The sequence below is a fragment of the Macrosteles quadrilineatus genome, unplaced genomic scaffold, assembly GCF_028750875.1.
Source record: "Macrosteles quadrilineatus isolate MER2022 unplaced genomic scaffold, UCM_ALF_1.0 Scaffold_6__1_contigs__length_79288215, whole genome shotgun sequence".
In the NCBI taxonomy this organism is placed as follows: Eukaryota; Metazoa; Arthropoda; class Insecta; order Hemiptera; family Cicadellidae; genus Macrosteles; species Macrosteles quadrilineatus.
In genome coordinates this window covers 75,928,930-75,940,340 of record NW_026542599.1, presented here as the reverse complement: position 1 = coordinate 75,940,340, position 11,411 = coordinate 75,928,930, and the positions used below count along the sequence as shown (strand labels likewise).

Sequence of the window (11,411 nt, the reverse complement as noted above, 5' to 3'; positions counted from 1 at the left end):
TCTTAAAATCAGAAATTTCTTCAATACCAAGTACTGCTTCCCCAGTAAATCTTGATTATAGACTAACATTACAATGTTTGGTTATTAGATAGTGGTTAACCTCTTGGGGTATTTATTATCATTTGCACATTGCCTTGGACAATAATAATATTTATCATGAATAATATTTAATGATAAGTGTTTTAAAAACTTCCTTTTACCAATTTCAATTGCAATAAGAACCTATGCGAGTTTGAAATATAATATGGAGCAGTGTTCGGTAAGCAGTAATGTTAATTTGTAATACTTTAAACTGTATTATGTAGTTTTCATTGTGGGGATTTTTAAATACCGCTTTCATAGTGGAAAAATTACTCCAATAAAATAAAGTAAAAAAACAAAACCTTTATTAATAAACAATAGGACCTTGATATGTATATTTGTATACCATTTAATTTCGATAGATGCATTCATAATCATCGTACTTAGAAGAAAGAAACAACTAGTTAAACCCCAATTTTTCGAAATCAATATTAGCTTAAAATTTTGGAGAACGATGAAGTTCATAGCCAACTACTTAACAAGGATCAAAAATAAATTAACAAAAATATATTTAAGACGTTTTAAAAATATTTTCATTACACTTTATGTCCATGTTCTCCTCTCTGTTATTACAGTTGTTCTTAATATTTATTTATATTAACTGTGTTTATGACATTTTACTAGTTACAGTTCAACCTTTTATAAGAGCTACTTCGTTCTAAAAGATATTTTGTTGGGTAGGAATAGATTTCATGAATGTATTAGTTAAATGATGAAATTAATACAAACTGTCAAGAAGGATTTTCCATTGTATCGTTCTGTCCTATAATATGATTTGCTTTATCTTAAAAACTAATTGACAGCTGCAAGAGACATCTGCTTCATTTGTCTCTGCTTCTTTATTTTGCACTATATTGTTTTCCTACCTCTTAATTACTTAGCTATTTAATTGTACCTTTCGCTGTTTTTCGTGACAATTATTTTTACATTTAGTTTTAAATATAGTTTGAATTTGTATATTGCTAAGTTATAATAAACGTAATGTAGAGAGTAAAACAATCAGGGGGAAGTAAAAGCAATCAAATTTTGTTAACGAATCCAATAATTCCTGGACGATTTACCCTTTAATTTACAACGTTAATGTAATTCAATGTAGGAAAATATCAGCAATTGTATGTTCAATTGTAGGCTAAAATAACTACACTGAGATATAAATTCGATTAGTTATTTCAATCCAAGTAAGTTTTTGTCACAAAAGTCAACACATTCAAGTAGAGCAGTATAGAGCTTGACAGAAGGCAATAACAGTTCTTCTTCACAATTCTCACATTTAGCCTTGGTAAATTACCTCTAACGTTTGCATAGATGAGAGGTTTTACTTAGTTTTACTAGTTGAAATATCGTACGCTTGTGTTCAATGTAAAATGTGGTCAATTAATAATAGTTATACAGTGAGTTATGTTTTTTTAATATCTTAAAAACTATATGACATTATAGAGTTACATGTGCTTTGGTAATTAGGTTTTGTCTCACTTCATTAAACTATTTAATACTTTTGCAACAATTTTTTTGAAATTTTTATTGATTTTTTTCTTAACTGCAAAGGGCTAAAAATGGCAAAAGGCAAAGGGCCTAAAAGGGCAAAGGGCCAAGAGGGCCAAGTTAAAAAAATGGCAAAGAGACAAGGGCTAAAAAGACCCAATGGCCAAAAAGGGCCAAGGGCAAAAAAGGACGAAGGGCCAAAAAGAGCAAAGGGCCAAAAAGGGCCAAGGGTAAAAAATGTCAAAGGACCAAGGGATTAAATGACCCAAGGGCAAAAAAGAAAAAAGGGCCAAAAAAGGGTAAATTTAAAAAAAGGGCAAAGGGTCAAAAAGAGCAAAGGGCCAAAAAGGGCCAAGGGCAAAAAAGGCAAAGGGCCAAAAAGGGCCAAGGACAAAAAAGGCAAAGGGCCAAAAAGAACAAAGAGCTAAAAATGGCAAAGGACAAAGGGCCTAAAAGGGCAAAAAGGGCAAAGGGCCAAAAAGGACAAAGGACCAAAAAGAGCAAAGGGCAAAAAAGGGCCGAGGACAAAAAAGGGCCGAGGGCAAAAAATGTCATAGGGCCAAAAAAGGGCCAATTTGAAAAAAGGCAAATGGCCTAAAAGAGTAAAGGGCAAAAAAAGGCAAAGGGCCAAAAAGGGCCAAGGGCAAAAAAGGCAAAGGGCCAAAAAGGGCCAAGGACAAAAAAGGCAAAGGGCCAAAAAGAGCAAAGGGCAAAAGGGCAAAGGGCCAAAAAGGGCTAAGTTAAAAAAGGGCAAAGGACCAAAAAGGGCCAGGCAAAAAAAGGGCAAAGGGTCATTAAGGGCGAAAACGAGCAAAGAGCGAAAAAGGGCAAAGGGCCAAAAATAGCAAAGGGCAATAAAGGGCAGAGGGCAAAAAAGGGCAAAGGGCCAATAAGGGCAAAAGGCCAAAAAGGGCCAGGGACAAAAAAGGGCCAAGGACAAAAAAGGGCCAAAAAAGGCCAAGGGCAAAAAAGGCAAAGAGCCAAAAAGGGCCAAGGACAAAAAAGGAAAAGGGCCAAAAAGAGCAAAGGGCTAAAAATGGAAAAGGGCCAAAAAGGGCCAAGGGCAAAAAAGACAAAGGGCCAAAAAGAGCAAAGGACAAAAAGGGCAAAGGGCAAAAAAGGACAAAGAGCCAAAAAGAGCAATTAGCAAAAAAGGGCCAAGGGTAAAAAATGTCAAAGGGCCAAAATTATGTTTATTTAATATCTTATGTTAATATCTTATCTTATGTCTTATCTTAATAATATCTCATTATGGCCAAGGAAAAAAGGGCAAAAATGAGCAAGGAGCAAAAAAGGGCAAAGGGCCAAAAAGGGCCAAGGGAAAAAAAGACAAAGGGCCAAAAAGAGCAAAGGGCAAAAAAGGGCAAAGGGCATAAAAGGGCAAAGGGCTATAAAGGGCAAAAATGAGCAAAGAGCAAAAAAGGGCAAAGGGCCAAAAAGGGCCAAGGGAAAAAAAGACAAAGGGCCAAAAAGAGCAAAGGGCCAAAAAGGGCCTAGGACAAAAAGGGCAAAGGGCCAAAAAGGGCCAAGGACAAAAAAGGCAAGGGGCCATTAAGAGCAAAGGGCTAAAAATGGCAAAGGGCCAAAAAAGGCAAATGGCTAAAACGAGTAAAGAGCAAAAAAGGGCAAAGGGCAAAAAAGGGCCAAGGGCAAAAAAGAGCAAAGGGCCAAAAAGGGCAAAGAGCCAAAAAGGGCCAAAGGCAAAAAAGGGCAAAGGGCCAAAAAGGGCCAAGGGCAAAAAAGGCAAAGGGCCAAAAAGGGCCAAGGACAAAAAAGGCAAAGGGCCATTAAGAGCAAAGGGCTAAAAATGGCAAAGGGCCAAAGCCAAGGGCAAAAAAGGGCAATGGGCCAAAAAGGGCCAAGGACAAAAAGGGCCAAGGACAAAAAAGGGCAAAGGGCAAAAAAGGGCAAAGGGCAAAATAGCAAAGGGCTAAAAATGGCAAAGGGCCAAAAAAGGCCAAGGGCAAAAAGGACAATGGGCCAAAAAGAGCAATGGCAAAAAAGGGCCAAGGGTAAAAATGTCAAAGGGCCAAAAAAGGGTCGAGGTAAAAAAAGGGTAAAGGGCCAAAAAAGGGCCAATTGCAAAAAAGGGCAAATGGCAAAACAGAGTAAAGGGCAAAAAAGGGCAAAGGGCCCAGAGGGACAAGTTAAAAAAAGGGAAAAGTTACAAAAAGGGCCAAGGGCAAAAAAATGGTAAAGGGCCAAAAAGGGCCAAAGGCCAAAAAGGCAAAGGGCCAAAAAGAGCAAAGGACCAAAAAAGGCAAAGAACCAAAAGGGCAAAGGGCCAAAAAGAGTAAAGGGCAAAAAAGGGCAAAGGGCCAAAAAGGGCCAAAGACAAAAAAAGCAAAGGGCCAATAAGAGCAAAGGGCAAAAAGGGCAAAGGGCCAATAAGAGCCAAGTTAAAAAAAGGCAAAGGGCCAAAAAGGGCCAAGGCAAAAAGGGCAAAGGGCCATAAAGGGCAAAAAAGAGCAAAGAGCAAAAAAGGGCAAAGGGAAAAAAAGACAAAGGGCCAAAAAGAGCAAAGGGCATAAAAGGGCAAAGGGCATAAAAGGGCAAAGGGCCAAAAAGAGCCAGGGACAAAAAAGGGCAAAGGGCAAAAAAGAGCAAAGGGCCAAAAGGGGCCAAGGACAAAAAAGGCAAAGGGCCATTAAGAGCAAAGGGCTAAAAAGGATAAAGGGCCAAAAAAGAGCCAATTGCAAAAAAGGCAAATGGCCAAAACGAGTAAAGGGCAAAAAAGGGCAAAGGGCCAAAAAGGGCCAAGGGCAAAAAAGGTAAAGGGCCAAAAAGGGCCAAAGACAAAAAAGGCAAAGGGCCAATAAGAGCAAAGGGCAAAAAGGGCAAAGGGCCAAAAAGGGCCAAGGCAAAAAAGGGCAAAGGGCCATAAAGGGCAAAAAAGGGCAAAGGGCCAAAAAGGGCCAGGGACAAAAAACGGCAAAGGGCAAAAAAGAGCAAAGGGCCAAAAAGGGCAAAGAGCCAAAAAGGGCCAAAGACAAAAAAGGCAAAGGGCCAATAAGAGCAAAGGGCAAAGGGCCAAAAAGGGCCAAGGCAAAAAAGGGCAAAGGGCCATAAAGGGCAAAAAAGGGCAAAGAGCAAAATAGGGCAAAGGGCCGAAAAGGGCCAAGGGCAAAAAAGACAAAGGGCCAAAAAGAGCAAAGGACAAAAAAGGGCAAAAGGCAAAAAAGGGCAAAGGGCAAAGGGCCAAAAAGAGCCACGGACAAAAAAGGGCAAAGTTCAAAAAAGAGCAAAGGGCCAAAAAGGGCAAAGAGCCAAAAAGGGCCATAGACAAAAAAGGGCAAAGGGCCAAAAAGGGCCAAGGGCAAAAAAGGCAAAGGGCCAAAAAGGGCCAAGGACAATAAAGGCAAAGGGCCATTAAGAGCAAAGGGCTAAAAATGGCAAAGGGCCAAAGCCAAGGGCAAAAAAAGGGCCAAGGACAAAAAGGGCCAAGGGCAAAAAAGGGCAATGGGCGAAAAATAGTAAAGGGCTAAAAATGGCAAAGGGCCAAAAAGGGCCAAGGGCAAAAAGGACAAAGGGCCAAAAAGAGCAATGGGCAAAAAAGGGCCAAGGGTAAAAATTACAAAGGGCCAAAAAAGGGTCGAGGTAAAAAAAGGGTAAAGGGCCAAAAAAGGGCAAAGGGCCCAGAGGGACAAGTTAAAAAAAGGGAAAAGTTATAAAAAGGGCCAAGGGAAAAAAAGGGTAAAGGGCCAAAAAGGGCCAAAGGCCAAAAAGGCAAAGGGCCAAAAAGAACAAAGGACCAAAAAGGGCAAAGAGCCAAAAGGGCAAAGGGCCAAAAAGAGCAAAGGGAAAAAAGGGCAAAGGGCCAAAAAGGGCAAGGGGCCAAAAAGGGGCAAGGACAAAAAAGGGCAAAGGGCAAAAAAGAGCAAAGGGCCAAAAAGGGCAAAGGGCACAAAAGGACAAAGGGCCAAAAAAAACAATGGGCAAAAAAGGGCCAAGGGTAAAAAATGTCAAAGGACCAAAAAAGGGCCGAGGTAAAAAAAGGTCAAAGGGCCAGAAAAGGGCCAATTGCAAAAAAGGGCAAATGGCCAAAAAGAGTAAAGGGCAAAAAGGGCAAAGGGCCAAAAAAGAGCAAAGGACAAAAATGGCCAAGGGCTAAAAAGGGTAAAGGGCCAAAAAGGGCCAAGGGTAAGTAAAACCATGTAAAACCTAAGTAAAACCTCTCATCTATGCGAATGTAAGAGGTAATTTACCAAGCCTAAATGTGAGAATTGTGAAGACGAACTATTATTGCCTTCTGTCAAGGCCCTACACTGCTCTACTTGAATGTGTTGACTTTTGTGAAAAAAGTCCTAAGTTAGTTATTTCAATCCTACTTTGATTGAAATGGCTAATCGAATTTATACCTCAGTATTTATTTTTGCCAACAATTGAACATACAATTGCTGATATGTACCTATATTGAATTACTTTAACGTTGTAAATTAAAGGGTAAATCGTCCAGGAATTAGTGATTAGTGGACACAATTTGATCATTTTCTTTTACTTCCCCCCTCTTTGTTTTAATCTCTACATTAAGTTTATTATAACTTAGCAATATTTTTAAAACAAACCAAACTATAACCCCGAAAACAGCAAAAGGTACAATTAAGTAGCTAAGTAGTATATTTTCTGTGGTAATTAAGAGGTAGGAAAACAATATAGTGCAAAATAAAGAAGCAGAGACAAATGAAGCAGATGTCTCTTGCAGCTGTCAATTAGTTTTTAAGATAAAGCAAATCATATTATAGGACAGAACGATACAATGGAAAATCCTTCTTGACAGTTTGTATTAATTTCAACAAGAACTTGCTTTTAACGGTAAATGTTAGGACTCACAGTAAATTAATAAGTGGGGAGTTACAGTGAACTCTAGTACTGCTATAGTACCACTGGCCGAAAGGTCTATGCAGCTCTCGATCTCGATCGTTAGTACAGTCGAGAGCTTGGAAAATGATTTCAAGCCGGCAAACCCTTATTTCAGCCCTAGGTACGAACATTTATTCATACTATGAAATGTTAGTGTTACCAACATTAACACTAATACAATAAGCAATTCTTCTACTAATCCTTAAAATACAAAAGCCTTAAAAAGTTTTAACAGCATAATACGTGTGGTGTTCTTTTATGTGCTTAGTGTAACGGATGAAATCACCTTAAAATATTTATCAGATGGGATTGGAGCATGGATTCTATACAAAACCCTCAAAGGAGCCTAAACTTTGAAGTAAAAGGTAGGCCTATAAAGTTTTGTTACCAAACCAAACTAACAGAGGCAAACATTTTGAATTCACCACTTCCTTTATAAACTTAGAAGTAAGTTGAAAGATTTCTCTATTTTGTCGATGGAGAGAGGGCTGACCTCAAACAACATTTACTCCTACAAACATATCGCTTGATTATGTTTTGCAATATTATTCCTATAGTTAACAAAACACATGAAAATGAATTTTAATATAATTTTAAAACTATTTGTCTCCTAACGTTGTTTACTAATTCACATTTATCAATATTGTTGATATCGTTTAGCTAAAGCTTTTTAATTTTACTTAAAAAATATTCGCTTATTGGGTCTGATGATGATTGGAGTGTCCAATCGAAATCGATCACCACTTACAGTCTTGTGAGTAACAGTATAAGCGTAAATATATGTTTTAAGTGTTATAAGACGTATCTTTATTTACTTTTCGTAAATTTAATAACACGTGCAATGCTGATCAAGAAGTTATTTAAAATATATATCGCTGTAATTTCCACCATTAAAGCAAATATGATTTTCCATCCCCTTACAAACATTATACATAGTGTCCACAATAGATTGGTTGCAATGTTATACAAAAGCATACCGTTAATTTCCATGGTCCAATATTCTATATTGGTTGTATAGTTTTACTCTCTATTTTGTGTGTATCAATTATTCTCAGTTTAATTTTCAATCCTTTGGTTTATTTTGAAAATTAATTTTCAGATTTTTATGTTTAAAAGTATTTCTAAACATGTCCATATCAAAATTCTTTGATCCATTCGTTATCAAAAGTTAATCATAACTGTCTTGCTATAAGAATCATATTTATGGAAGCTAACGTATGCGTCCAATATGCATACGTTAGCTTCCAAAAATGAGTCTTATAGCAAGACAGTTATGATACATGTATTTTTACGATATATTTGTTTACTTAACTTTCAAATGAGCCAAGTTGTATTGTTATAAGTATTGATAAATTAAGTATACTTGTTTTAAAATCAAAGGTAGAAAATGAGGAAGTAGTTTTTTGATCATATCTTTAAAAAGCTAATGCTATGAAGCAACTATTAAGAGTTTAAGTTAAGAGCTTAACAAGGGCTTGAAAGTATCTTCTAGCCTAGGCGTGCCTAAGTGTGAACACTTCAACACATTTTGCCTCTTATGTAAGCTTGATTCAGCAAATTATAGCCTTTTATCAGTGCAGGTTTTCCTTAAACACCAGTCTTTTTTATGGCTCGAATAGATTTTTGTCTTAATAATTTAGTAAATAATGATAAAACTCAACAAATTAACTTATACAATTTTAGGTCTATTAAATCAGTGTTGTTAATTATTTTATAATATACTGGAAAGAATATCCAAATTTTAATGATAAAGACAATTAATTCTTAAGGGAAAACTAGTATTTATACTTTTTTTAATATTACAGTTCATTCACATTGTATAGTTTAAATGTCTGTCCAACTATTTGACTATTTGATGAAATAATTAACCATGTTTCGTTTACTTTAAATTCATCATTGAATTTAATACTGATACGTCTTTAAGTTTATATGATAAAGTGGTGTATTTCTGATGGGAACCTTTAATCTATTCTCTGTTACTATTCTATGATGTATTGAAGCATATATGTAACGTATTTTATCATGTTACTTTAAGACTTTGGTACGTTAACAATACTCTACAATTTCAAAATATTTTAAATGCCTAGTATTAATTTAAACTTTCTTAGCTATGATTATTCTCTTAAGATCTAGCTTATAACACATCTAAAACACTTCCTTATAGACTTGTTGTGCTTATAGATGACCTAAGACAATTTTCTGGTAAATTCAGGTAAATCTCCGGTAATCGTTGGATGTATGTTTTTGTTCTCAATCTGTTCACCCCCCTAAAAACTACTTGAAAATGTGTTTACTTACTAATAAACTATTGCTTGACCTCTATTTACCAGACAAACAGTTAAGTGCACACAGTAGATTTACGTGATATTCAAGACAACATCAAAACACAATAAAATAGTTTCATATAAATCTACTTACAATTTTAGGTAATTTCTACCTCTTAAAATTTACGTAACCTCTTATTGAATGTAGAAATAAGTAATTAGTAAGGCAACCTTGTAAAAAACATTCAGGAAAAGTAATATTGTCACTGACAGTTTGAAATATCGTCAGTCTTCACAACTCAGGACTGGAAACTCGGCAACTTGTCTTCAACTTGGGACTTTGTTATGTAGTTTCTGTGACGAAAATATTACTGCTGTAAGGTTTATTTAGCATGCACTTTGGGAAGAATATGTAAAAAACACATTCATAGTTCAACATGGGCTGCAACCGGATCAAATTATTGTAAAGTTTGAGGCAAATTACGTATCCGACTTGTATGAACTCGATATTTTGAATAATTAATCTACCATTTGTATAAAAGATACTGTGGTTAAACAGTTGCAATTAATTATGGAATTAATAGTATATTTGTAGCGGGCAACTGCAGCCACATTTTTACGAGTTGAACTGCAGAATATTGATACTTCTGCATACGTAGTGGAAGGTAAAATACGTCAATAGACTATTTTACTTTTTGTGGGAAAACGACTTTAAATACTTTATTGAGATAATAATAGTTAATATTTAAAAAAAAAGCTAAAAAAAGCTATTATAAAAAAGCTTTGTGATCTTTTCCAACGAACTTTTAATCTATATTTTAAAAAAACCCACACATTGGAAATATTTCTACTACTCAACCACTCTAAAATACAACCACTCTTTTTGGATAAATATAGTATTCTACAGGTAAAAACATCAGGCTTTCACTAAGTTGCTTGTAAAGCTGTAAAGATACATTCAAGCAGAAGTCATGATAAAAGTGTACACTGGTTATATAGTTATCCGGTCCAAGATTTTATATAACTGTATTTACTGTTTAAAACAATATCCAAAATATCATAATCCAAACGAAATATGTTTAAGTATATTTATTAACAGTTTAGTGCTTACCACGTAAAAACGGCTTTACTAGTTTAGGATTTTAGGTTTAGTTGCACATAATCCCCCAGGGAATATTCCTTACATGAACATCTTGACCTAACACTTGAGGCTGCACGGTCCGCAGCTTCTATTCAAAACACTCTCTAAAGTACTCTTGTGAATGGATTTGTAGAGCAACCTTTAAACATGTTACAAACTCAATTTTGAAATTACATTATATCTGATTTATACATTATTTGTCATTATTTAAAGACTGTATGTGTCTCTATAAACGTAATAAAATGAGCTTTTTTTCATTTCTATATAATTTATTATTAAAAAATGAAAAAAAAATTAAAATTGGTTGAATTTGAACAATAATTAGTTTCTAATATTTTATCTTTTATGAAGTAGAAAATATTTGACACTAAATTACTGAATACAAGAAATCCCAATCCGTAAAATGTATTGATTTAGTAGTAATTTGTTTAAAAATTTAATTTTTACTTACTTCTAAAACAACAAAGTCAACGACATTTGTTGGAGCGGAAGCAATTTGTCCCTTGGCAGTGTGACGTCACCAATATCTGCCGCTCTTGTCCCAGATAACGTTCTCTACTGTGAGACCCGTGGGCTGCTGCAACTTTGGTAACTAAGTTTATTGGACATTTAATTAAAAGTAACAATTAAACCATTCAATCACAGATGTTACTGTGACGGAGTCATTCGTCTTATGATTTAATTATGAATACATAAACAAAAGTTTGATACTTATTTTGTTACAACCACGCTTTAAAAAATATATTGCATGGTCTACACAATACATTGGCATTTTCCCCTATATAAGCTATCAAAATAAATAGTAATGTTGTTCTTCTAAAGAACATTCAATAGCATATTAGACCCTTCCAGAATCGGCATCCATATTTAACGTTTATATTTTATCGAATCTGAAATTAGCATATGTAAAAGAATAATGGATCTATTGATGACATATGCCTACATGGATCTTTTGGTATCCTATTTGTGGCTCATAATCGATCTGTGGTTATAATAAATTTTCTTTGAGTGTTTGGAAATGCAATAAAATGCATTAGTTAATACTATCTTTTGGATTTGTATGAAGAGGAGTATTTTTACCATGTGGTATCCTTGGATTAAAATCAAATGAAAATGAAAATTTGTCTTAGAAATATAAAATTTGAGGAAATATAACCTTTTATACATAAACATGATGATGTTTACCCTCCTTTAGTACAAGGAAGCAATATTTTATATACATAATGACATCTAGTAGTAATCCTTTGTATGGGTACAATTACAGAGATAATATTCCTCTTTTCCCTGTAACACTACCGTCCTCTTCTCATTTGGATCTTCTCCAGCTTTACAACCCAGACTGAGAGTTGTTGAAAGTTTAATGTTCAAGAAACATACAAGGGTCTACCTTTTATACCTAGATTATACTGTATTCCGCATACTCATTAGTTTTTGAAAAAAACTATTCGTAGTTAACAAAAGGCCGAATGCTTTCTTACCACTTTTATTTTAATTTGGCTTTAAAAAAATTAACTTTTAGATTGCTAAATTCATCTCCGGAATACTGTAAGTTTGCAGCTGTTTAGTCAAACCTTGACTATTGA

General features: G+C 35.2%; 1 protein-coding gene across 1 annotated transcript; it reads left to right on the top strand.

The window, feature by feature from the left end:
- Positions 1 to 1,722: 1,722 nt before the first annotated feature.
- On the top strand, positions 1,723 to 2,710 carry LOC128997648 (ribosome-binding protein 1-like). The gene is made up of 3 exons (XM_054423286.1): positions 1,723 to 1,793; positions 2,003 to 2,070; positions 2,304 to 2,710. Exons 1-3 carry the CDS (start codon positions 1,723 to 1,725, stop codon positions 2,708 to 2,710), a joined length of 546 nt encoding a protein of 181 aa, XP_054279261.1.
- Positions 2,711 to 11,411: the final 8,701 nt, after the last annotated feature.